This window comes from Lates calcarifer, linkage group LG11 (assembly GCF_001640805.2).
Source record: "Lates calcarifer isolate ASB-BC8 linkage group LG11, TLL_Latcal_v3, whole genome shotgun sequence".
Lineage (NCBI taxonomy): Eukaryota > Metazoa > Chordata > Actinopteri > Centropomidae > Lates > Lates calcarifer.
Window position 1 is genome coordinate 9,329,526 of NC_066843.1, and position 27,587 is coordinate 9,357,112.

The window sequence follows — 27,587 nt, forward strand, 5'->3', positions numbered from 1 at the left end:
TTTAATTTATTTGCGACAAGAAGGGAAGGGAGTGTGTGTTTTTCCACGGGGACGTGAGCTATAATCATTCAGGGTTGCGTTGTGAGGAGCTACAGCAGAGCCTGGCTGCCACATGGCACTGACCGCTGACTGTGCAGCCTCAACTGCCTTGCGCTCGCCGACTCCTTCTGTGACAGGAGGTCTTATAAACTAGCAGTGTGTGTATGCATGTGTCTTTCTATTTCCTGGCATTTCTCTCTTTCTTCTATCCTTCCCTCTCTCCCTCCCTCTTCCCTCTCTCTCTGTGGCACTTGCTGATCATTGAGCTGTGGAGAACAGGTTGATGCAGTCACACCTGCAATTTTCTCTCTGTCTCTCTTCTTCCCTTGTCACCATCACTCTCATCTCTCGTTGTGTGTCTGGTGTCCTTGTCTAGACGACACGTCCATCCGTCCCTTCAGGCTGCCGTCTGCAGATAAGACGGAGAGCCGCAGACTTCCTTGGCTCGTTTTTCAAGAGCAGACAGGGAAATATGATGCACGGTGAAATAATTGTACTTTATCTTCTCTTAGACAATAGCCATAGTGGTAGATATGTGCGTGTGTGTGTGTGTGTGAGTGTGCACTGCCATGCCCAAGCACACAAGTGCATGTGAATGGGTGTGCATTTCTCCGGGAGGAAATTTTGATCTGATTCCCAGCATTCAAAAGAACAACGTGCTGTGGGTGGGAACTTGTCGTCTTCTCAGCTTTTTTTTTCCCATCACTACTTGGCCCACACTTACATGAATCCCTTTACATCCCATTATTGTATAATTCCTTGTTAAGATGCCGAACAACCACTCATCCTCAAGTTACATAAATGGGTAGGGAGCACTCATTGGAGCTGATTAGTGACCCAAATGGGGTAAAGATTATGACACCTCCCTCGCAGCAGCCTAACAATTGGAACCAGATTCATTCTGGAGAAAGGTGTGTGTGTGTGTGTGTTTGTTTATAAGTCGAGCAGTGGCTTGGGTGGGGTTTCAAGGTAGGTTGGGAGGGCTGTTGTTGCTGAGCAGCACACTGACCAACTGCATCTGCCCACTGCTGTTGTAATGGCTAGCGTTCAGCCTCCTTGCCTCGAGCGCTGTTTCTCTTTGGTTCCCATGACAACTGGGCCTTCTTCTCCCTGCTCCGCCTCTCCGCCTGCTGCTCGCTCCATGCCATCCAGGGGCCTCTGCTTGGGCCTACACTGCATTTGTGTTGTTGTTGTTGTTGTCATTGTTGTTCTTATTGTGCACAAACTGGACTCCTTCGCCCTACACGGCTACGCTGGATCGAAACAGTAGCACCAGCTGACACCTCCACCTCCGGAGGTTCTGCAATATTCGTGTGTTTGTTTCGGCATTTGCGCATTTGAACACATTCGAACGCAACTTTTGTGGGTGAGCGTGTCAGGGTGGGATGTTTAGATGTCAGGGAGGGAGGTGGGGTTCCCTCATCCCAGTGCTCCCCCCTCTCCTTTAATTCTCTAATAGGATTAATCTTCATCGCTGTCAGGGATCGGCGCCGATTAGGATGCACGTGACCCGATTTTCTTAAGAGCCCATACAAGTGCACTGCTGGCACCACTTAAGAACTGGAGAAATAAATAAACAGGGTTTTCAAAAAAAAAAAAAAAAAAAAAAAAAAAAAAATCCAGGCCAAGAAAACACACAGTTTACAAGGAGCTGGCATAGTGGTGGCAGGCTCCTTGGATCCATGTCACCATTTAATAAGCTGCTAAATAAACAGTTATGGTGAGTCCAGCATTGGCGCTGTCATGCCTCGGACCTTCGCTCTACTTGTTCTGCACTGCTTTGGTTGGCGCTCAAACTGAAACTGCCCCAACACTAAGGGACCAGTCCCACTTTTATAACCTGTGTGCTTTCTTACCAACACCTCTTCATTAGGCTGTCCATGGGTTCAGGGAGGGCATCATTAACACAGTGTCTTTCTCTTGCGGTTTGCTCAAGCATTCGCATGGCGCTACGCTACACTGTGCAGCATCATGCAGTATATGTCTCAGCAAGAGGTGAAAGGTAGACACATGAGGAAAGGTCATTTAGTGCGAGTGACAGGTTGTGGAGTCAGCAAACAGCCAGTGTGACAGAGGTGAAGGCCACTACTTTGTTATTCTGTACCTACAACAGCTCAGATTGGAACCAGTGGTCAGCCCCTCTCCCTTCCCAGGCCAAACTGGATCACAGAGAGGCTTGATCTGGTCGTGTTGTTGGAAGGGCTTCATGTGCAAGTTGATCCAAGACCTTCCTAAGGTTTTCCTTCAATTCCCTTCTCCCCTAACATCAGCTTAAATTTCAAAGACCCCCTTGCCTGACATCTAGACATTCCCTTTTTTATGTATTGTCCCTCTCCTCTCCTTGTCTTTCTGGCAGAGGCTCTATCTCCTGTGTGTGTGTGAAGAGAGGGCTTCACCGGCCTCTCTCTGTCACTCTCTACGTCTCTCTCACCCCTTTCTCTCTCTCTCTCTCTGGGGTGAGGTTGTTAATAATGCAGGAGGATTAGCTGATTTATGTGAGCCGGAGGCGCTGAGGAAAGCTGGGGTTCCTGGGGGCGACACGACAGAAAGAGAGGGAGGAGGATGGGTAGGCGACGAGTGTGCAGTGTGGAGGGCGGTGCCATACAGGAGCCTTGGGTGTCTGGATGATGATGGGAGCTGGATATGTGCCTGGCGAGCACGCTGGCCCTAATCCACCCCCTACTGCCACCCCCCCCCTCCTGACCCCCACCCTGCACTCTGCAGAGCTGTGCCAGGAGCGCTCCGCGGGGATGGGGGTGATAGGAGGTGGCAGCGGAGAAGGAAAGAGACGAAAGGAAGCTGAAAAGGAGAAAGGCGTGAACACTATAGTATCTCATCAGGCTAAAGGCCAGTTTATACTTCTGCATTGAATCAATGCTGTAGCAATGGCATAGCCTAATGTGTACCTCCCTAGAAATGCAACTATTTGTCACGGGAACACAGACCCCAACAACAACGATTGGTCCACTTGGTCAGCTCATACATGTCTCTCAGTGGCCAAACGAGCACAGAAACCTCGCTGTTCCGTTTGCCTCAATCAGTTCAATGGTCAGACACACACACTTCCAATGTCTTCTCTTTTTTCGCAGTAATTCCAGTGAAAGTAACTGTTGCTCAACATTAATTAGCTCCACTCCAACATGCACATGAAGAAACTCAACACAGTGACATAGAAACCCCAACTCCTGCCAGCATTTTGGTGGTGTAATTGCATTGGTATAAATGCGCAAAATGGTGTAAGGCCACTCGCATAGGCTACAGCAAAATACTTAACAAGAAACACAACACATTGTTCTTGTTATATTTTCTCCTGTGGTCAAATTTCAGTGGCTATTTTGCACTGTAGGTTAACTGTAGAACTGCTAGTTAAACACTAAGGTGACTTATTGTTTTTCTATGTGATAGACTGATGTGTGAACATACACGCATACACACACACAGACACACACTCTGGGCTACTTTTCAGGTAGTTTTCGAGGTAGGGCTCTATGGTTGGGGATTGTGGGGGATTTCCACCTGTCTGGGCCTGTGGTGCAAAGTGTGTGTGCAAGAAAGCGTATCCATACCTATTTCTATGTGTGAAGTGTGTGTGTGTGTGTGTGTGTGTGCTCTGGCCCATGAGCCATAGCCTATTCGGTGCAGGAGCAAGTGGCAGACTGATGGGTTTATCCCTGCTGTCTGCCCAGAGGATGTGCTCACTCACTGCCTGGCTGATTAAGACTTCCATGCAATTGTTCTCACACTCCCAGAAAAAAGCATCGATTCATGTTTGGACTGATTCATGCTTAAAGAAAATCAAATCACGCAGTGTTCCTTGTTAGATCAGCTCGTCATGAGGGGCTGATAATGAATTTTTACCATGTCGCTCTCCCTCTACGTTTTCACAGCTAGCTCCGCGCACGCCGACGTATGATGCACAATTGATGCAGTTCTGTGTGTTTGCGCGCGTGTGCGCTCTCATCCAGGAATCTCCATACATATGCATGAGACTTCACGGTAGTGTGACTTGGGGGAAATGAATGTGCAAAGAGCTGGGCACCCGGGCCCCTCGCTCAAGTGCACTGGCGGGCGCGTAATGGGAATGCAATTTAAGCAGTGGTTAATCAGTGTGTTTTCTCCAGCTTGCCCAGCAATGCATAATAGACAATCAGCCCCCAGTCACATGGGCGTTGCTACGAATGGTCAATTACTCATCATAGTCTTGTTAAACACATAGTTCAGCCAGCCAGGGACAGATTGCTCTGTTGGTGCCATCATTATGGTAAAGAACAAAGCAAAGCAATGCTATGTGTCAAAAAGAAAGGGGGACAGAGGGAGGGAAAGAGGAGATGACGAGGGCTGGGAAGAGGCTCGTCGAGATGTGACAGAGGAGGGAAAGAGAGGAGAAGAAAGGGCCGCTTTGACCAAGCAGGGGCAGGAAGGAAAAAAGGAGTAAAACACCAAAATGGAACCAAAGAAGAAAGAAAAGTACAGGATTGTCAGAGTCATGTGGAGAGAAAGCAAGAATGAAAGAAAGAGAGACGGAGAGGAGGTGAAATGGAGCAGAGCAATAAGAGAGATTGAGGGCATGAAAGTGAGAGATGGAGAGCATAAGATAATGGAGGGAGGGAGAGAAATTGAGAAAGGGACACTGGGGAGCGGGAGCAAAAGTGTGTGAGAGCGAGAGGGAGAGAGCCTGAGAAAGTGTGTACTCAGCTGTGAGATGAGACCTCTGTCTGCCCATGGGGAGAGGTGGTATGAGGGGAGAGAAGACGAGGGGAGAGGACTCTGCTGTCAGTGAGGGGGAGGAGAGTCTCACACAATTTCTCTGTCTTTCTCGCACACACAATCTCACTCATTCACCCTCTCCCCGGAGCAGTGATCAAATCTGCCTGGTTTAATGATTCCACCTAGAGGGCCAGTGGGCTCCATCCTTTTACATCTACATCTAGATCTGATCCAGTTGCTTTCTTTCTTCTTATTTTATTTATTTTTTGGTCACACTCATGGTTACGGTGTAACATGCACTCCTCTAATTCTAACCATGTTTTCTCTCCCTACCTTTGTCCCTGTGGGAATGCAGGCAGTGGATTGATGGGCAATTCCTCCGCCTCCTTCATGGGGACCTTTCTGGCCAGTAGTCTGGGTTCCCCCCCTTCCCACCCGTCTCACCCCTCCCGGCCGCCCTCCTCGCCCTCCTCACCTTCCTTCCGGGGCGGACCCCACTCCAGCGCCTCGCAAATCTGGTTTCCCCATTCGCATGAAGGTATCTCAAATCACACATCTACACAAACACACGTCCGCAGTCCTCGCCCCTTGTCTGACCGCATCGTCTGGACGAGGCGATATTCATGTCTTGGCAGTATTGGGACAGAGCTTTTGAGGGTGTATTGTTACTCTGATATTGTGTATTTTTGGGCCGTGTTAGGTTTCCACCAAAGCATGGCTTGTAATCGTCTAGCAAGAGCCAGGCTCCCACCCTTTTATTTGTGAACCAAAATAGGCCTGGGCCCAACATGTTTGGGATGGAGCACCATGCCATGGTTTCTGGATGGGGACACAGGGTCAAAAGTTCAGCCAAGGAATCTTGCGGTATTCGATTCACATCAGCAGGAATGTCACTCAAGGCTCTCTGAGGCAGCGTGCGCGAATGCAGGCCAGTAAAAAGTTGCAGTGATTGCAGAGCTTTCAGCTGGTGTCTCCATCACAGCTTAATAGGGTGGTTCCCACCCAGCGCTCAGCATTAGAAAACCCTGGCCACACACACACACACACACACACACAGACATGCACTGTCAGGCAGATGTAAACACACACACACACACACACACACACAAATACGGCACCTCACATTTCTGCTTAGATACAGCCAGGAAGTCAGACAGGGATAAAGCAGAGAGATTAATCTACTTGGGTATTTCGGGAATTCAAATGCTAAGGATGACAGATAAATGTAAGACCTATCCAGTGCCACCCACTGATATATTAGTGCAAGGTCTGGTCTCCCTTGACTTGGCTTCTGTCGCTTTTAGCTTTACCTGTTGGTAATCTTTTGCTAATTACGCAATGTGATGGCCACCCAAAGCCATGTAGCGAACCACGGTCTTTGAAGTTGACATGCTCTTGTTATTTCAGCCCTCTTGTATTTATTTATTTATTTATTTTCTAAGAATAGCCCAGCTGCTAGCCCACTGGGGGGAGGGGGGGCTGCTGCTGCGCCAGTGGGGAGCATTTATTTGTGGTCACTGATCAGCGGCGCCCCAGTTGCGTGATGTGTTGCTGGGGCTGATTGGGTGCATTGCAGCTGTGATGCTGTCTGTTTCTGGAGTGTGTGTTAAGCTAGTGGGTGCCTCCCAGCCACTTCCTCCGGCCTCCCCCTCCACCTTGCTCTCATGTCCTGGCCACCAGGGGTTGAGTCAGTGGACTTGCTGCTACAGCAGTGAGAGAAGGTGAACCCTTACTCCTCTTCAAATAAACATGTAGACAGGAAGAATAGATTTGAATAAGCTATCAGCTCTAGCATTGGCTCGGTCAGAAGCATTTTCCCTCCAAAACTCATCTCGTAAGCGTCGGTGTTTCTTTTACCTTATAGTTTCGGGGGGTTTCATTGTCAAAGACTTTCTTCTTGTGGAAAAGTAGAATAATATTAATAAGAGTGATGATGATAATGCCAAGCCTAATAAAAGTAATGGAGGTGATTATGACTGGGATTATTACTCAGTTGGCAATGGAGGCCATTATCTCTATTGCAGTTTAATTGCATATAACGCACTAAGAGCATGATTGAATCCAGACTGTTCATCAACCACATTCAGCTGTTCCCTCCTCAAGATAATTGCATATTGTCTTTTTCCTGTTTTGCATAAAAAGCAAGTCATCAAAATGAGCGGCACAATTACCCAGACTCTCGCCTCCTCTCTCCGGGTGTCAGCAGAACCCCACCAGCAGCAGAGCAGGCACTGACTTGTGCCTGCTCTGCTGTGTGTGTTGGTGCATTAGTGTGTCACTTGTAACCTTAAAAATATTCTCTGGATTTTTTTTTTTTTTCAAGTGTGTTTTTAAAGTGGCTGCTTGCATGCAAATCCAAGCATAGCAGCCTCGAATTTGTATTCAAAGATTATTGTATGATCTTGGTGTCTCTGGCATATACCTGTCGTGGTGCAGAATGTCTTTGTCTGTGCTATTATTCTGACACATTTTCCATAGATTAAAGAGCGGAAATGTACCATGTATCAAGCAATCAATAACAATGATCTCATTAGTCACTTGCTAACCAGTCAGTTAGCGTGGATAAACGCTTTTGTAGTGGACTGTGAGTGTATGGAGCTGGCTAAATTAACACATTTAATTATTTTTTACTAGGAAAGTCAATTAAGAACAAATTCTGCTTTTCTATACGTTAATCATCATATGCTTTTGAAATGGAATTACAGTGGAGATAAGGTGAAGCCAAACAAGATATAAGAATAAATAGAAAGCACTTTGGAAGCGAATTCTCCAAGTCTGCACAATCCTCTCTGAATGTTTTATTTTAATAATAGAAAAGGTTAAGCAATATTTAATCTTCATTTAGATCCACATGTACAAACACATTGTGATAGACATCAAAGGATCCTGTGCATGTGGCAGATATATTTTTGTTATTCCGGCGAGTGCAGATGTGCGTGAGAAAATAGCAAAGAAATGTGTTTTTTTTTTTTTTTTTTGCTTTTTCTGGAAATGAAATTGAGTCTGGATTTGCACCAAAACCTAATCACAAAGTCCTTTGCCCCAGCTTTCCACTAAATTAAATTAATTATTTTTTTGTGATATTGGACTAACTAACAGAAAAACAAACAGCCCTGAAAACAAAATCTCCTCGGTGGAGATAGCAATAATAATGGGAAAAAAAACAAAAAACTTAGGCAAACAATGAGATAAAGCATAACAGCCAACATCTGGTAAGAAGAGTGACAATGAACAAACATGGCCACTCTGCTCGGCTTGTTTTGCTTCCATTGTTTGACCATTACATCCTACAACTGTGACTTGATTGACAATGTCACAACCTACCTAACTGCAATTACTGGGTGGCCACACAGAGATGCAAATTATTATTTTATGCTCATGCGGTTGCTTTTCAACAGAACCTAAAAAATATATATGTAACACGAAATAACGAGTCATTGCAGAATTTGACATGATAGACAGTTTGCTAAGCAGAAATACTTTGACCATGTCTTTGAAAAACAAGCTGTCAATCATACATGCAAGTCCACATTACAATAAAACCATCATTTCTCAATGTGTTTATTAGGAAAAAGCTTTCAAAGCTACGTTTCTGGTGTTGAAAGTCCAAATCAGAGAGAAAGATATGTGTTTTTATCTTAATCTGCATTAACGTGGACATGGTGTGAGTACATATATGGAGAGGGCCAGTTAAGTCATGCATACTGACCACACTGCTATTGGGAACATTAGTGACAAACCATTAGCTGAGTGACACATTAAGCACACCTATAAATAACATCACCACATAACAGAGGTGGTATGGTCCTTTGGATCGAGATAACTTTGGCAGAGAGAGGCATTGAATGTGGTACAAAAAAAAGACGTCTTGGAGTTTACTTTTGCTTAAAGTTTTATTGTGTTGGGGAAAGGAAAGTGTACAGTACACTGCCTTACAAATGCTGGGATATTTGTGTAAGGTGACAGTGCCAAGGACTAAACCATTAGTGGCTTTCATGATGTCAGAGGGTAGCCGGGATTAAAAGAGGTTTTTTGTTTCAGATTCTCTCTTCAGATTGATTGCCAAATACAGTAACAGCCATTGTGTGTACCACACATGGGATTGTCTGTTGTTCATCTGCTGAAGGGAGATGTGGACACGCTGTCACAGAGATAGAGAGAGGAATGGCAGCATGATTGTGGCTGCAAGACAGACAGGGATACAAAACAAACAAACCAAAAAAGGAAAAAGAAAAGGGGGAAAACAGGGACAGATGCAGTGTAGTGACCGTTTTAATAAATGTAATGTAAAATATTTTTCATAACACCTGGCAAAATGGATTAGGCCCACTGAGCTTTTGAAAGATTGATTTTCATGTTTGGAGCCGTTTGAATAAACCCCACTGAATCAACTGAGTGCGAAAATTAAAAAGAAAGAAAAATGGACAAAAAAGAAAAAAAAACAAACCTGCAGGCTCCTCACAGGCCTGAGGCCAGCTGGCTGCGGTCCAAATGACTTCTTACGCTTTGCCAAAAACAATCGCAGTCTCATATCTCTGTCCACACATACCACACAAATAGACACACATGCGTGCACGCACACAATTGCCTGCACACACCTGTCTAATCCACTTCTGTTTGATACGCCTTTCCAAGCCTATCTTCAGTTGTCCATCTTTCCTTCTGTGAGCAGTTGCTAGCTTTTCCTTTTGTGGGATTTAAGCTGCACCCCCCACCTCTCCTCTCTTACATACTCCTGCCTCTTTCATTCTCTCTCTCTCTCTCTCATGCCAGCCTGCATCCCTTCCTTTCAATTAGTCAAACCTGAAGAGATCCACCACAGTACTGCCCCTCCTCCACCAAACATCTCTCGTCTCCTCTCCTTTCCTCTTCTCCTCCCTTTCTGTGTCTTGATGGTTCTGTCACTTTTTCTCAATTAGCGGACTTGACAGGCAGCTCAGCCCGCTCCTCTCCTCTTGGTCTTCCTCTGCCATGCTCTATCCCTGTCCCTCTATATCTCCATCTCTGAAATGTTACAGCCACCCCACCCCACCCCACCCACCCCCCAGGGACAATATATGATTCAGCCTTTATGTATTTTGCCTTTTAGCAAAAGTGGAGAAACCCTCATCAGTAATTGCTTGGGCTGGTGTCTTCAGAGCAGGTGTAAGGAGCGGAGAGAGAGGATGGTAACGAAATACTCTGTCGTCTGCCTCTAATTCAGCGGGCTTAATTCTCCACTGCCTCCAGGTGCTGTTCTATATCCAGCCCCCTTCTTTGTCCTCCCTGTTGGCCTGCTTCTCTCATCCCACTATGCTGTGAGAAATACCTTCAGAACTTCTGGAAATCCCTCCCTGGGATGCGGCTCTGTTTGTTCTGCCTCTCGCCCCTGCTCCGCCCGTGGAAAAGGGGAGGGCATGCGCCGCGAACTCCCCTCTGTCATTCACTTGCCAATGCTGACTTGTTTATGTGCGCGTGTGAATGTGTGGAGGGAGCGAAAGAGAGCGAGGCTGCTGTGCAGTCAGCAGACTGCACTAAGACCCTGCTCACGTCGCCTGCAGCAGCAGCAGCAGCAGCAGAAGCAGCAGCTTCCCTTGTCCTGGCCAGATTAATGGCTGAATGGGCTCTGCCGTGCCCAGCAGTCCCCCTCTTGCCGCCCCAATGGAGGGCATGCTGAAACTGAGCGGGCTGGCATTATCGGGCACAGCCAGACCACGCTGTGAAAAGGGATTACGCCGTCAATCGTCACGCTCACAAACAACATGCTGCCGCAGAAAAAAAAAAAAAGCTCCTCTCCTAGCTTGGATAAAGACTGCCAAACAGCTCTCTGCTTTTCTCCCTCCCAAAATCAGAGAAAAACGTCTTGCTTAAACAAAGGATCCCCCCTCCTCCATCTGTAGATGAATTGGCATAAATGTGTGTGCTTATTAATCATGACAGCAGAGAAAGAAACAGAGACAAAAGGGGAGAGAGGGAAGAAAGATAGGAAAATAGGTGAAAGAAAGAAAAAGAGAGGAAAAAGTGAGGGTATGTAATTATCGCCCTATTGCCCTCCTCAGAAAGCAGCACCTCCTGTGTTATTGCAGGGCTGTTTGCCCTCTCTGTGCATTTCATTAATTAAGATGGGAGGATGCGGAGGCCGCTCGGAGACGAGGTCATTAAGCCCACCACAACACTCCTCCCTCCCCAGAGCCGGCTCACAGCATCGGCCCCATTGTTCCACCGGCAGAAAGTGAGACATTCAACATTCAGAGCTGCTGTAAAAACCACGGCGCTGCGCACACACACACACGCCAAGGCCAAATGAACTGCATCTGCGCTTTCCGGGATCAGGTCACGCGCTTGCCAACACAAATACGTCTGTCTTTCATTTAGCTCATAGAGCCATGTTTTCCTCTCGCACCCCCCCCCAACCCCCTCCTCCTCTTTCCTTCACTCCATCTGTGAGTTGTGTTTGAAAGTGAGGCTGGAGGGTGAGACAGGTGCGAAAGCAGAGGAAAAAGAGACGTGAAGCACCTGGACTTCTGTGGATGACTTGGAGGTCACCGAGATGCTTAGATGTGGTGCTGGTGGAGAGTAGACGCCCTTCTCTGTCCCGATCACAGTCATACGAGAGTAGAAAAGAAGCACAATCTCAAGATAACGCTACATTTCCTCCTTCTCTGGAGCTGGTTGACTTAGTAGTGATAGTGCATATAGGTTGGTTTTCATTTTCAAATTTTTGTGTGGCATGGTGTAGATGGGGTTTAATCATGGCTGTACCACATTATATAACATGCTCAGTAGAGTAGTCACTGTAGTCATATACCTGCTGTTATTAAAGAATTTCACTGTGCGCCCATATTCCCCTATTTATAATTTACCGTACTTTGATATTACTATTAAATCTCTTTTTTGAATTGTGTGAAATAATAACCATACAGTGGTAGAGATTGGCTAATTCAATTCACATTGATTTTTTTAGTTACCCAATTGCAGTGGAAATGCGTTGTCATAGTGACGCGGTTTCTTTATCCTAATATTGTGATGGGCTTTCATCTCCGTCCATGTTTTCTTTCTCCTCCATCTCTCCTCAACAAGTCCTTTGTGTTTTTGAATGTCCCTTTGCGAAATGAGGTTTGTGTTTGGTTGTGGTGTAAATGTCCTCCAGATGGGCTCGATGTAATAAGCCCAGGTGTACTGGCTTACGGGCCCAACACCCAAATGACCTTTTACCCCCGATGTAGGTCAGTAAAGGTCAGTCCCCCAGCTCTCACTTCATTGTAAACACAAGCCTCAAATCCGTCCTTATCACTCCATTCAGATGGATGGAGGTACCACTGCCAGTTCTGAGAGGGAGATAAAGAAAGAGCCATATGTTTCAAAGACAAATTTCAAACAACACAGCAATCCCCAAGCTTGTCTAGTATTGTTTACATTCTAAACTCAGCCACGAAAGGCAAACATGACAGGCACAGCCAGTACTTATTTGCGTATGAACACCACCAGCTGCATTGGACCTGAAGGATTATATGGGGTTAGTCTGGATAACTGCATCTTGGTGGTTATTGTCCTGTCTTATCAATTCTCTCCTTCCCTCTCTCTGCTATCCATCTCAGCAGCTCCAGGGTATCCTCGATTCTCAGGGAGTCTGGCCCACACTTTCCTTCCCATGAGCCACCTGGATCACCATGCCAACAGTGGAGTTCTCTATGGGCAGCACCGTTTCTATGACACCCAAAAAGGTGAGGCACGAGATGATTAAAATTCAATCAGACAGAAATAAGACATTTAAATCCAATTTATACAACATGGCATGGTGTAATTTGATGTGGGATACTGATATAAGGATGCCTGGGGACACTATCATGAAAGCTTAATAATCTAATTCTGTCATTGCCTTTTCCTTTCTTGACTAATGCATTTGTCTTTCCTGGCCTGCCTTCCTTCCTCTCTTAGAGAACTTCTACCTTCGAGGTCTCCCGTCCCAGCCTCCTCTCATCTCAGCCAATCACAGTCTGCCACCGATGTCCAGGGCAGGTTCAGGCCACTCTCAGGGGTCCTGCAGTAGAGAGAGAGATGCTGGGGTAGGGACAGGTCTACATAAGGGTCTTAAAGAGGGGTCTGTCGAGAGAGGAGTGGTACCTGTCAAGGACAAGGAGAGGTCCAGTAGCAAACAGGAGGCGAAAGAGAGACAGCAGCAGCAACAGCACCACAGCCACCAGCCACCCCAGCCCACACACCACCACCATTCCCACTCCCATCAGCAGCACCCACACTATCCACAGCACTCACTGCCCCTGGAGGAGGTCAACAGTCGGGCCCTGGAGAGGCACAAGGCATCGCTCGCGATGGAGTACAGCAAGGAACACCCCAGTATGGGCAAGCCCCTCAGTGCCTGCCTGCACAATGGCAAGATGCAAAATGGAGATGCAGGAACTGGAGCGGGGGCTAAGGCTTCCATGTCCAGCTGTGGGGGGGAGGGCACAGCCCTTGGGGGTATTGGGGGTGGGGGGAGCAGCCAGGGCAGACATATGGGGTCCAGCGGCAGTAGTCGCTGCACCAAAGAGGGGGTAAGTGGGGAGATGCGGATCAGTGAACAACCTTCAGACTGTCTTGAAAGGGGGCAGGCACCACTCCACCACTCTCTGTCCTACTCTGTACCACCACCCTTACACATGGGTTCCGCTGCTGGGGGGACACACCCCCATCCACATCCTCATCCTCACCCACATACACATCCTCACCCAGGGGGCTTCCACTGCCTTCAGCTCCACCCCAGCCATCCACACCACCCACATCATTCCCACCATACACACCACCATCCGGACTTCTTCTGCCCACCCCCTTCTGCTCCTCTAGCCAACCCTGCCTCACATGAGAGGGGGCCAGCCAATGTGGGGCGAGAACCTAAAGTCACAGGACCTACGTTTGTGCCATCTGTGGCAGACCTTGGGGACAAAACTAGTGGGCCATTCCAGCTTGGTAACCCTGACTGCCAGGGTGTGGGCGGTGGAGGGGGAGGCAGCAATGCCAAGGACAAGGTAATAGAAAAGAATGGAGGCGGTGGGCATCATAGTAGTTGGCACAGAAAACAGCAACAGCAGCAGCAGCAACAACAACAACAGCAGCAGCAGCAGCAGCAGCACCCATACAGAAAGACAGAGAAGGCTCCAGACTGGATGCAGTCCCACCATCAACACCTTCAACCCTCACAGCTTCCTCCACCTCCTCAACAACAACAACCTCCACATCCACAACAGCAGCACCAGGTTGTACGATCACGCAGTGCTGAGTGTATTAACAGTGGTGTGGACATGGATGTGTTCAGACCCTCGCTGCCCCAGGGGCCCAAGGCTGGACACTCTGTCCCTCATTCTGTAAACACTTCTCCTTACAGAGACTGTTCCCATTCAGGACCCCCTCCTAATTCCTCCCCACTTGGAAGTAAAAGCATGGGTCAACATAGTGGGGCTGGAGCAGCCCATGGCCCTGGTCCAGGAGGTAGCTGCTCCTTACAGAGAGATGGCCAAAAGGTAGCCAGGATACGCCACCAGCAACATGGCCGACCTGGCCCAGACGCCCCTTCTCCTGCTGAGTTGAACCAGGGGACAAATCAGGAGCTGAAAAGAAAGATGGACATGTCTCCTTATGGTTACAGCAACAGCAGTGGGCAGCAGCACCACCACCAGCAGCCCCCGGTGCCACCCTGGGCCATGAGGCCTCCCCACCACATGTCGCAACCAGGAGGAAGAGCAGAGGAAGTCCTACATGGAGTTAGGGAGCACTGGTGGGCAACACTCTCAGCAGCAGCAACAGCAGCAGCAGCCAGGAATAAGCCTGCCTCCTCCCCAGCCTCCCCCCCCTGCACCTCCCCTCAATCAGCAACAGCAGCAGCCACAGCAGCAACCTGAGCCCCAGGGTCCAACCCAGGGAGAGAGCAGTGCCATGAAAAGCTTACTAAAGTACAGCAACCAGCAGCAGCCACTGCTCCTCTCCCAGAAAAGCCCCTTTGGGGGGCTGGGAAGCCTCAAATCAGGTCCTGCTGGTGGGAGCTGTGCCCTGCAGGGCAATAAACAGACTCTACCTTCCAGGAAGGGCCCCTCCAATGACAACGAGCGCCCTGATTACAGTGGGCGTAGCCGGGATATGGGGGATACAGGTCATGGGGAAAGTGAGGTGCGGCAGCCGCCAGTAGGAATTGCAGTGGCGGTGGCCAGACAAAGGGAGCCACCTTGTCGCTCAGCAGACAGTCATCCCAATAGCCGGCAGGGCAGGGTACATCCCTCTGTGAAAGGTAAGCAGTCTAGGTCGCTGCGTCAAGGATGAAATACAGGGGACAGAGACTGTTTTTTTTCTTGTCTGTGACCTGTTAAAGACCTAGCTGGGGAAATAAAAAATTACAAAAAACTAAATGTAAAACTGAAAAAGCTTGAAAAATACTGGTTTTGTGGAGCATCCTTTTACAGAGAGACAAAGCATTACTCTTGGCGGATTGTATGCTATGCTTTACATATCATAGGTTTGAATAGAATTTGCTCCACAGTACTCCCAAAACATGCAATATTACATGAGCTCTACATAATAAAAGCATGGAAATATGAGTGTGCGATGGGACAAACTTACAAGCACATTCATTCCAAGTCTCTTGGGGGTTGTGATAGTGTTTTGAAAAATTGTGGGAGACTTGGGAATATGTCTTCACCGAGAGACACTACGGTGAAAGTTAATGGTTAAGTTAATGTTTGTCTCACAGGACCGCCCCGCCCCATGTATCCTTCAGATCCAACCACAGAGGAGGAGAGGAAGAGGATGAGTGGGGAACAGATAGGTCTGACTTGCTTGGACAGAGAAAGAGATACATACATCAGGTATGCAACTGTCAACCCACTGTCCTATTCAGATCTGTTTGTTGGAAACCTCCAGTGCACTGGTTTTCATTTGTATTTCCTCATCTTTGTGTCATCCTGATGTCAGGGATAATAAGGAAAGGGTGGAGTTTGCGAGGATCCACCCCTCCAACAGCTGTCACAGTGACCTCACCTCTCATCTCATGGTCCCTGGCGGGACTTCCCTCCAGTCTGGCCAATTAGGAGATCCTGCTGCACATTCTGCTCACCATCATTGGATGCCAAGAACTGGAAGCCCATCTCTCTGGATGACAGGGCATTCTTATGGTAAGAAAATATTAATATGTTTTGTTTGTTGTTTTTCCAATCATTTCAACTTTAGCACCTTTCACTAGGTTCAGTAGTAGTATATTTGTAGCAGCACAGCTGTGTAGCTGTAACATGATTGGAAGATAATCTAAACTGACATCCTCTCCATAAAGCAGGTATAGGTCATACAGCCCTGCACCAGAATCTGCCCCCAGGTTTCTCTGCAGCCATGCCAGGCCCTCTGCAGCCAGTCCTGCCTCTGCCTCAGGACCCCTCAGCGCAGCTGGTGGTCCTGCCCACTGAACCTCCTGCCCATCCTGCGACCCATCACCTGGGTATGCCATAACCTTTCTTCCTCCTTTGTAAAGTTAGATGTATTTGTAACTCACTTTAATGAGTCTTCCAAGTAAACACAAAATATGCATGTATAGCCTCACACCATACACATTAGGTAATTGCCCTCATAATCTGCCACACAAATGTAGATCTCCATAAATTAGAAATTCATTCAATTTTGCTTACATTCCATAGCATCGCCTCCCACTGACTAGTCATTAAAACACTGTTATTTCATAGCGATCCTGTGAAGACTGCTGATGGAACTTCCACAGGGAAGTGTCTGTGAATGATGGGCTTATTCATCAACCACACACACACACACGCACAGACACACAATACAATTTAAACATTTCCTGCACACCACCTGGCTGGCCTGGCGGGAATAGTGCTCTCAACGGGTCAGGGTGAACCCACTACACACACAAACGCACACAAACACACACACACATATAACCTGAGCAAAAAACCAGAGGAAGAGGAAGAGCAAGAGCGAGAGTACGGGAAAGAACACTTCTCGTAAGTCAGTGCAGACACGTATTCAGTAAATAGGCTGCAGAATTTAATTACCTCACAATTTTCAATGGTACGTTTCCTTCTGCACTCCACAGGAGTTTCAGCTGAGAAAGGAAGTGCATCCACAAAAGCTTTCCCACAGGAAGCATTTGCGTATCCAAGTTTATGTCACTGAACAAGGATTTTTGCTGTGTCTAGGCAAAAGGGTGTAGAAGAACAAGTCAATTTGGACATAACTGTTAATGACAAAGAAAGTGTATTAAATACAGAGAATAGAAAAATGCCAGTTTTGTGATTCTTACAGTGTGAGCCCACTACTGCCCAAGCGGGACCTCTGTCAAAGCACATCAGCCACATCAAGCTGTACTAGTCCTTAAAAGTCACATAATGAGAAATGTCCAGCGATGGACATGGGAACTAAGCTTCCTGCTGGGCTGTTTCGCAGACCCCCTCCTGTGGTTTGGCCGGGCAGGTGGGACTTTTCCGTCGAAAAGGCTGCACTGAATGCTCCAGCGAGACAAACACACATTTCCAGCCCAGTATTTTGACCTCTAATCAGCCTATAACCGTCATCTGTTCACATTTCATCATTGTCATGACTTTTTCACAGCATTCCAGCAAATTCTCTAGGCAGTTCTTAAGGCGCAGCTTTCTGTTCAGAGCGGGGGAGAGTGTGGGATTACTGTTGTCTGGAGAGATGTTGTTCTGTGAAGTCAAAAATCTTTCTGTCTTTTTTTTTTAAAGATTTGTCTGTGTCGTTGCTATAAAATGTGAATACAGTGGTTATTAAATGATCCATAATGGTTTCACTGTTTTGAAATGGTTGTGTGGGAGGTAGATAATGAGAGATATGGATATAACAATGTTGTATTCTTGCATGTTGAGCCCAGTGTTGATGTGTATGAATCCAAATGAAAAGTGTGTGTGTGCATGTCCTTTTGTTCTAAGGTAGCCCCCTCTGTCACATTCCTCCTCCTTTTTCTCATTAGATGTGATGGAGCAGCCAGGGCTGTGGCCCCCTGTGTATGGCGCCCGGGGCCCACCCTCCCACATGCAACATCCTGCTGTGTACTCCAGATCCCAGTTTCTACGGCAACAGGAGCTGTATGCTCTCCAGCAGCATCAACAGCTCCAACATCAGCATCAACATCAGCACCAGAGCCACCAGTCACAGCAGCCGCAACCACAGTCTCAACCTCAGCAGCAGCAGCAGCAGCAGCACAGGGCTACACATGGCATGGACATGCAACATCAAGCCACTCATAATGCACAGGTGATTATAGAGTCAAAGTCTATCTTCATTTACAAAATAGAACAAGTCTCAAGCAGAGTAAATGAGCCATGAATCAGCCTAAATTCTCACATGACTGTTAAGTCTATTTTTAACTCCCCTAATATTTTTCTGGGATATGCTGATTTTCTCACAGGGATGAATATAGGCTGCAGAGCAAGTAGCTTTTTGTGTCAATGTCTAGATTGCTAGGAATTGGTTATTACATTGCTATTATGCAAAATCAATTGCCTGAGCAAATATAGAAATTGGAATTTTATTTTTATTGCCATAGATGCAGAAGAGGCCAAATGAGCCGTCAGTTGAGCTCGAGGAGCTCATTTCAGAACCCCGAACGTCCAAACCTGCCAAGCCCTACTCTTACAACCCTCCTCAGAGGAACACCTCTCCCCCCGGGGCCTGTGCTGCTCACCTGTCCCCTTGTTGCCAGTCCCCATCACTGCGACCGCATCCCAAAAGCACTCCCTCGACACCCTGCCCCGCCCCGAGCCCTGCTGCGGCAGCCCCTCACTCACCTGCCATCAGCCCCTGCCCCGCCACAGATGCCTAAGGGGGCTGAATCCCAGGACAAGAGAGTGGAGGGGCAGCCCCCGCAGGATTACCCGGAGTCTCTGGAGCCTGGTAAGCATAAGCAAAAGCATCTATATGCATACAAAAGCATACAAATATGTGTGTCTCAACATTTTCCAGCTGCTTTTGCACTGCTTGGCTTAAGTGTGAGCAACAATGATAACATCAGATGAAAGCCTGTCAAAGAACATGCTGTTTGTAGTCAGTTTGAGATGCCACTAGTTACAGATGTTAAATCGAATAAGTCTGACACAGCAAGAGAAAATGACAGCAAATTCTAGGATATGACGGCACCTTTAAAATGATACCCAGTGGTAATTGGAATAGCCACTGTTGCTAATAATCAGTTTTTCCTGCCGGTGTAGTCGTAATACGTGTGGGTGGTTCTGTTTGCAAGCCCTTGATTGACTGAACAGCTCAAAGCTACAGAAAATGGCTGCCGGCTGAGCTGGGGCTTTCCAGTTCCCTTACCTCAGTAATGACTGAGAAACACCTCAATAGCAGCCCTCGCCTCTCCTCCACCCCCACAGGCATCGCACTCTCTTCATCATCATTAATGTCTAGCTAACGGCCGCCGCACGCCAGAGGAATTGTGTCAGGCGCTCTGATAAACCAAAGGCCTGGCCCACTTCAAATAACACACTCACACAAGGTTACATGTGGTCTTCTATCCTCCCCACTGGTGGGAGATCAAGGCAGAGGGCCACTTCATTTCCTTTTCCTGTTTTTTTTACCCCTCGTGACCTCAAAGGTAGCAAGGGACTTCAGTTCAGAGTGGGCCTGATGTGTAAGGATTTTAGATTTGCATAACACCTCTGCAAGTAACACTCTCTTAAAGAAAAATCATGCTTTCTGTTGTCGACCACATAAAATATCATACAGAATAACTGCAATATTAGATATTTTTGTTTATCATTATTGTTTAGCCAGTATTGGCAGTTGATGATTCTACTGTATTTCTTTCTTTCTATAGACTTGCCTCCTGGATACACCTACCCTGCTATTGCCATGGGCTACAGGAGTGGGCCCTCCCCTCAGGATGTTCGACTGGCTGAGCCAGCCGACCTGGAAGCAGTCCAAGTGGAGCCTGCTGAGCATGCTCCCCAGTCTCTGTCCAGCCTGGGGGAGGAGCTAGAATGCCAAGCGGTGGTCAGGCCCCTCCCTGAGCCACTCCCACCTGAGGAAGTGGAGCAGGAACAGGAGGAAAGAGTGGTTGACAGAGTTCTGGAACAGAGGGAGGAGGTGGAGGTAGCGGCCAACTACGTGCCTGGGGAGGAGGCGGCAGAGGAGCAGGGGCCCGCTGAGGAAGAGGTGCTGGTTTGCCCCCCTGCCGAGAGCCCGGTGTGCGAGGCTGCTTCCTGTCCAGTCCCCCTTTCAACAGTGGAGCCTGAAAGGCCAGAGGCTGTCATCACCTTGGATGAGGAAGAGGATGATGAGGCGATGGGTGAGGGGAGCCAGGTGGAGCTTGCTCAAAAGGTCAACGTGCCTGGAGAGCAGGAGCCAGAGCTGCCCACCATCATCGAGCTTGACCCAGCTTCCCCTGCAGCCCCCGAGCCACAGTCCCCGGCCCCTGAAGGAGCAAAGGACAGCGAGCAGCAGCGCAAGAACCAGATGCCCGCTGATGACGCCTTGTTGGATTTTGTGTGTCTCTCCCCCACCTCGGCTTCTTCCCCTAGCCCAAGCCAGGCAACTGTTGCTGTGCCCCACAAACCTCTTGTGCCCTGCTACTGGAGTCTGGAGCTGCTGATCGCTGCTGCGTTCTGCACAGACGTTCCTCCATTTCCCCTGTTTCCTTTTAGCACCCCATCAGTTGCTCCATCGCAGCCCAACCCCCACCAGGGTATGGAGCTTCTGAGTGAGCTGGCAGATCTGGAGCTGCAACAGCGAAAGCGCACCTGTGGGAAAAGCCAGGGTGAGGGACAGTGGATCTTCCATTACTCACACACATTAACATGCACACAGAAACACACTCATATCAGCAGAATGCAATTCTCTCTCTCTCGTAGTTTACAGTCTTTTCCCTCTGCGTCCACCTGAGACGAAGTCCCACTCCCCCCTCAGGCCTAGCCTCGGTCGCTCTCTGTTCCCTCCCAGATACTCCTCTCTTCCTGCTGGTCTCGAGAGCCTCTGGTGGATTCTAACACGTCCCCAGAGAAGCTGTCTGCATGCCTGCTTGCCGTTCCTCTTCTTTGGTGTGTTAAAGGCACTTTTATTTCCTAAAAGGCTGTTCTAACGATGCAGAGGCCTCAGGAGAGGGAGAAGAAGCAGGAGGACAGGGCTAAACTACTAGTGAGGGGTGTACACCTCCCTTCCTCAATCCCTCTCTCACTCACTCTCCCCCTTCCAGCTTTCCTTAGGGAGCTGTCTCTCTGTCTCTCCATCCTGCCAGCTGTTTGATCCACACATGTGCACAAATGCACACACACACACACAAACCCAAACACATATAAAACACCACACACACACACATACAACTGCAAATACACACACTTCAACAAAAAGAAAAGAAAGAGATGCACCAATTGGCATTCCTTTCTCCTAAACACAACATGTTACTGAAAGTTAGAGTGTAATCACAAAAGCAGTCGATGTTTTCAGCACCCTGGAGCATTGCCTGGCTAATTAGACCCCATTGTTTTAAAGTGCCTTTAAAAGCTTCCTTGTTTTTCAAAGCGCCATGTGTTTTTTTTTTTTTTTTTTTATTCATGCAAAAGGATGTTTTGTGTTTACCACAGCATCCTAATGCATTTAACTACTCCCAAAAGAGGCTTCTATAAAAAGGGTATCATCAACTGATTCCAGAGTCAGTGATGTTGTCTCTGTGATGCGATACTGTTGACAGCTCAGGGAAGTGGCACATGTCGCAACAATAGTCTTTACCAAAACAAGCACTGAAACAAGTGAAGAGAATCAGTATTTTTTTTTATTTATTCATGTAAAGACATAAGACAGTGTCAAGTTGTGAACAAAATGTTGTGTTTCTCCACCTCCATGACTAGGCTGCAACTGCTGTTGGCTTGATATGCCCAATTTCTTTCAATGTCTTTCTTCCTCACCATTTATTCACCATGTCACATGGTTACTGCTGAAATAATGAGCCACATGTGCAAGTTTTGAAAGTTGGATGTGCACACGTAGCGCTAACATGCAGAAGTCCCACTCTGTTTCTTGCTCACTTTAACATGAGCTTCTTTTGACAAATTTAAGAGCTGCAGTGTCTCTAAATCAAGCATGCATGCGTGTCCTTTTGTTCCCTAACAGAAGAGGAGTTGTTGATGTTTGACCTCCAGAGCCTCGCTACCCTGGCCACAGCCCGTGCACTGGAGATGGACTCCCAGGAAGGCAGCAGTGCGGGTTCGGAGCGACACTTCCCAGCCCGCAAGATCCTCAATTTACGTAGGAAATGTAGCTGGACGCCTCGCAATGAGCCAGTAAGTCTGCAACTACAGTGCACTGTTGTTAATATAAAGATCCTAAAGAAGAATGTGTTTTACTTGAAAATTTCAAAGTTGTTTTTGATGTTAAAAATAACCACTAACGGTGTGTACTTCAGGTGTGCCCGGCCAAAGGTAGCATGGAAACAATGGACGGTCCTGAGCTTGCAATGCGTGTGAAGTTGGCTGAGCTACAGCGTCGCTACAAGGAGAAGCAAAAGGAGCTGGCCAAACTTCAGAGGAAACACGATCATCAGTGAGTATCACCATATCCTCATTTGCCTCAAATTTATCTTACACCCTTCACATTGACAGATTTCAAAAGTAATAAAAACTTAAGACATGTTTGCTTGTTTCAGAGAGCATTCTCCTTTCTGTATTGTTTACTGTGCCAACTCTTGGAGTTCAGATATGTGTAGTGTCTCAAGAGTTCCTCTCTGTCTGGCTGTGTGTTTACATCTGCGCGTGCAAGCAGGAAGGAGGAAACACCTCGCAGCCCAGCGCGACGAGGACCGGGGCGGCCAAGGAAGCGGAAACCCACCCTCACCACAGGTCCAGTGTCCTCGTCTGAGGGCCAAAGAAAAGTCAAGTGAGTATCAGTCAGCCCATCTCCGCTGCCTGGACATAGTCCAGTCTTGCCTGATAAGCCCCTCTGTATCACTGGCACACAGGGACTGCCTCTCATTGGCATAAACAGGAAATGGGAAAATACAGCTGAACCATTCAAGGAAGTCCACTTGAACCCTTTCTAATCTAATCAACACTAGTGTTAATTGGTGCATAACTGGTGTCAGTTGTGCGTATGTACACTAGTACAGAATATTTTTCTGCACGCTTCATATATAGACTGTACATACCGACAAAACCGCACATAGCTCTCATTAGGTTTCAACCCAGCAAATTGTAAACCACAGTGGCATTACTGTAGTGTGTGTAGAGCTTAGCTGGGCAGGGTTTGGTGGGGGGGTGCCACTGGCTGGAGGGAGATGACAGGCAGAGGATGTAATTAGAGTACTGTGAATTCTCCTGTAATCTGTCCCAGCAGCAGGAATGTGACACACCACTGCCATTACAGCCCCACGGGGTCACCAGGGGTCCAAAGGATAACGTGGCGATCAGACAGTCCAGGCACTCAGAGATAAGCTGACATTTAGAGCTTTCATACAACTAGTGTGTGTCTGAGAGAAAAAAAGAAAACAATTAGTGCAATACATTTGGAAGAACAGCAGAGCAGAATAAAAATAAAAAGGGGGTGGGGGGGGGGGCAGGTATGAAAAGATTGAGGGATACTCACGAAACAAGAACCCTACTTGATTTCAAAATGTGTCGATGACATTTTAAAAAGTGCAAGCCTCAGCTTTAGTCAAAAACAGGGGTATCGTTGCTGTCAGGTGGTGGGGGGAACTGATAAACCAAAAGGGTCCAGGGGGATAAAGGTTTGCTGTCAGGCTTCAATTAGCCTTGTCATCAGGGTTTGGAAAGGCTTAGAGCACTAAATGTCACCTCGCAGCGTTCTCTCTCCCTCCATCTTCTCCTCTCTCTTCTTTTTTCGCTGTGGTTTCTGGGCAATGGTCCACAGTGTTCCCAGCTGCCCCCTCTGCAATGTCACCTCCACTCTCCTTCCACCCATGTACCCCTGCCCCCTCGCCAGGCCAGCGCTGATCAGAGTGGGGACGCTGATGCTGGGTGACAATGACACCCAAATGAAAGGGTAACGGGCCAGGGCCCTGCAGCAAAGTGCAGTGGAGGGGAGGGTTGTGGGGTGTTGTACAGGCCACAGTACAGTAAACCGCAGCCTGTCTCTCTATTGTGTTACATTTTGAGCTTTTACTTGTACTTTTCAAGGCAGCCAGGGTGTACTCCCTTTTGTGTCTGCGGATGTGTGTGTACAATGCACCAGAGAATGACATGACACTTCTGAACAGGGAACAGGCAAGCAGACTGGGGACTGATTAGCCCCATGTTGCGTTACATGGCAGGGTTATGTAAAAACATGTACTGCACCTGCCAGTCATGCCACTACAAGACGCTGACGCTTGGGTACTATGATGGAGGGCAGTGGGTCAGTGGGTAACAGCCCAGCCTTTCAGTATCTCCATCCTTACCTTATTTTGCCTGTTAACCACAGGGCGCATGTGTGGCAGCGTTGGAGTGAGCGATGCATTCAAGCCTCCCCTGCCTGTGCATTCCTATGCATCTGCGCAATTAGATATGGATGCAGCTGTGAGCTTATGAGCATTTAGGCAGGCATTGTTTGTTTTTGCGCCTGCCTCTGCTATTCCTGTGGGTAGAGGCACTGGGGTCCTTTGTGGCGCTGCTTTGATTGCGGGGGGGGGGTGATGGAAGCTGGAGAGAACTACTGCTCGCCAGCAAACCCTGCTAATCAATTCTGTTTAATTAGTCACTGTACGCTCAGGCCCACCAACCCCCCACAGAGGGGAGGGACTCTGTCACATTGTGTTTGTCAGCAGCGGAAAGGCAAGCCGTGGCGGGATCTGCCTCACAGGGACAACTCACACTTCACTGCCACCTCTGTCATTCGCCTGTCAGTCAGTGGGCAGACAGTCCAACTCCCCAACAATCACCTTCATTCTCTTCGTGTTCTGTTACGGAAGTGCACCGACACACTCTGATTTACACATAATCAAGGCCAACGTGTTCATGTGCTGAATACACATAAACACACACATTTCAATCCCAAACAATGTGTGGTTACAAAATCGCACAGTGGTACAATATGCAAACAAAGAACAAACACGGAATTTTGAATATTTTGAATTATCTTTTGTCACATTTAAACACTGCTTACTCTGTAAATTTCCTAGGCTGTGCGCACACTAGGAGAGGGGAAGTTAATCTTTTGTTTGAGCATGACCTGGCTCACGTCAGGTGTGGTCTATGGGCAGGCTTCCAGAGGGAAATTCAAGGGCATTTGGAGTGGTTGGCCTGTGATGCTGCTCAGCGTAGGGGAAAGAGTGTGTGCCACAGTGATATGAAAATGCAACTGGAGAGCTATGATATTCGCTGAGAACAATGGAGCTGCATACAAATGCAATGCCTTCCAACCATTCACTGTATCTTTCAAAGCTATGCAGTGCTTTGCGCGCTGCAAGGACACTCCCTAGATATAGCGTTAAGGCTTCTTATGCCACACTGCCCTCAAACAATCCCAGGTTCCTTGTTAGATCCCAATTTTTCAAGTGTGTGGTTCAGACACTGGGCTCTCCTTGTCCTTTTTTGCAATTCTGTTCATCAGACAGAGAAAGGAGTTATTAGATCCCACAGAGAGGTGACTCAACTCTGTTTTCCCCTGTGATGTTCTACCCCCTCTTTTCCTTTCAAACCACCGCCATTCTTCTCTAATGAATGCCTCTCCCTTGTTTTGACTGGCAGGTCGATGGGGGCGGGGCTTGCCATGTTGCCTGAGGACCTAGGAGGGGGCGGAGACAGCCAGAGAAGGAAGAAGAGGCTGTCCAGTCGAGGCTTTGAGCGACTTAGCAGCACACAGGTCAGGGTCCCCTTGTCCTCCTCCCTTTTGTCCTCTATGCAACTAGAAATGAAAGAGGACTCTCTTTGTTTCTTTGCGTTTGATATATTCTTTTGTTGCACACTATTTCTAATTAGGTGCTACCCTCAGGAGTCAAATCCTCTGCTCTCCATATTAATATCTTTTTCATTGGGGCTTCTACTAGCCCTTTTTCTTCTCTGTGTGTGAGCAAATGAGAGTCCTCTTCCTCTGACATTCTGATGCTTTTGCGGCTGCTGTGACCGGGACTGTAACCGCCTCTCTCTGGCTCTCTCATCTCTCTCTGTTGCAGCAGATAAAAGCACAGAGCTGCAGAAAAAGCAGTCTTCACAGCGTGCTCAGCTCCAAGCTGGCCAGTGATGTGGCTCAGCTCAAACAGAAAGCGCAGGGTAAAAAGAATCTCTCAGGGACTGGCTCCAGGGACAAGGAGGTTTCGCCCTGCAACTCCAACCCCAAGCATGGACACAGAAGCCAGGGCACGAGCAAAGTCGAATCCCGGCGAGAGTCTGGGGGACAAAGTGACACGGGTAGATACTGGCAATCACAATATTGACTGTGCCTCACGCTGCTTTGTTCATTCACTCGGTCACACTGTTGAATTCCTGAAGTTCCACCAACAACTTCTTAACTTAGATTTGAACTGTGATTGGTTTCGCAAACTTTCTCAGCAGCCAGCGTGGACAGTGGACCCCAGGAGAGCTGGACTGGACTGGTGCGACGTGGACGTAAAAAGGGATCCACCACCCTGACACAGGGCTCCCTTCTGAGTCAGGCCAGGCCGAAGGTTCTCCGTGGTCAGAGGCAGGAGGCAATGGCAGAGGAGGAGAGCTCCCCTGCAGAGAGCGACTCCTCTGACCAAGGTGAGTGAATACAGAGAGTTTGTGTTGAGACATGTACAGTGATAGGTCATGAAATTGGCCTGCATCAACACATGGCTCACTGTCTTCTCACAACAAGAAAGACCTGGCCTTGACCTGTATGAAGTCTCCATGTTTTCCTGTGTTGATGCTGTTAACTTTTGGCTTTTCTCCTTTATTCCCACAGAGACAGATAAATAAGGTGAACTGGATAAAATTTTATCTGAATGATACAACAGCCACTTGTAAGGGTGTTCTGGGTGGCTGTCAAGACTATAAACATTAACCCTACGCAGAAATACAAAATGAGCACAGTGCTTAAAGCACATTTAACACATATCAAATTAAAAATAAAGAAACAACCCCTGACATAATTATGTCTGACCAGAGGATCACTAACACGTTGAATCAGGTGTCCTCTTTGGATATGGAATGCCATTTTAAGTCCAGCATGCTTTTTGTTAATTTGTAAATCACTTTAAAAGCAATCAGAGGGGAGTGAAAAGGTGTCGATGAAACCAGACAGGGGTCTGCGAGGACATTCGACACCTTAGCGATCGGCCTTGTTGGCTGATCTGGGCTAGATGTGCAGCCACAGCTGTGGACACTTGCCTGTGAGAGGCTTTGACAGCCCTGGAGACTAGCTGACTGGGCCAAAGAGCTGCTTGAGAAAGTGCAGTGACAAATGCACACACAAACTCACCCCTACACCCCCTAGCACACTAGCTCTGTAGCATGTGGGTTCATACCAGGAAATACCACTGAGGCAAAGCACGTCATACATCATTTCTATGAACAGTTAAACTATTTACTTAAATGCTAATGAAGTGCCTGTGAAATGATGGAGAGGAAGTTAAAGAACTTCACTGGTTGGTAATTACTTAAAGAGATGGGTCTGATAAGCCAACTGAGTTCATAAAACCTGCCTAATAGTAGCATCTCTGTTCTGTATTGTTTGCTATCTCCATTAGAAGATGAAGAGGAGGAAGGCAGTTATGATACAGATGAAGGTCACGACTACAGAGCCCAACCCCCCAGAGACGTCACTTCTAGCTCCTCCGTGACAGGTCCAAGTCCTTCGTCTGTTGTAAAACTGGAGGCCAATCAGAAAGCCAGGAACAAAAAACAAAGACAGGAGCTTTATGGTAAGACTGTCCTTTGAAACTGATTTATAAGTCAACAAAGCTGGCCCAC

General features: G+C 47.8%; 1 protein-coding gene across 1 annotated transcript in view; it reads left to right on the forward strand.

The window, feature by feature from the left end:
* The window catches only part of LOC108902693 (BAH and coiled-coil domain-containing protein 1), a 63,454-nt gene that overhangs the window by 25,747 nt on the left and 10,120 nt on the right, over nucleotides 1–27,587 (forward strand). The window contains 18 exon segments of the mRNA XM_018704652.2: nucleotides 5,102–5,284; nucleotides 12,324–12,449; nucleotides 12,664–14,441; nucleotides 14,443–15,001; nucleotides 15,461–15,575; nucleotides 15,682–15,881; nucleotides 16,040–16,198; nucleotides 17,705–17,988; nucleotides 18,281–18,534; nucleotides 18,536–18,627; nucleotides 19,550–20,488; nucleotides 21,838–22,007; nucleotides 22,130–22,266; nucleotides 22,486–22,599; nucleotides 25,404–25,518; nucleotides 25,829–26,063; nucleotides 26,205–26,396; nucleotides 27,365–27,538. Of these exon segments, the coding sequence (XP_018560168.1) occupies nucleotides 5,102–5,284; nucleotides 12,324–12,449; nucleotides 12,664–14,441; nucleotides 14,443–15,001; nucleotides 15,461–15,575; nucleotides 15,682–15,881; nucleotides 16,040–16,198; nucleotides 17,705–17,988; nucleotides 18,281–18,534; nucleotides 18,536–18,627; nucleotides 19,550–20,488; nucleotides 21,838–22,007; nucleotides 22,130–22,266; nucleotides 22,486–22,599; nucleotides 25,404–25,518; nucleotides 25,829–26,063; nucleotides 26,205–26,396; nucleotides 27,365–27,538 (5,826 nt within the window).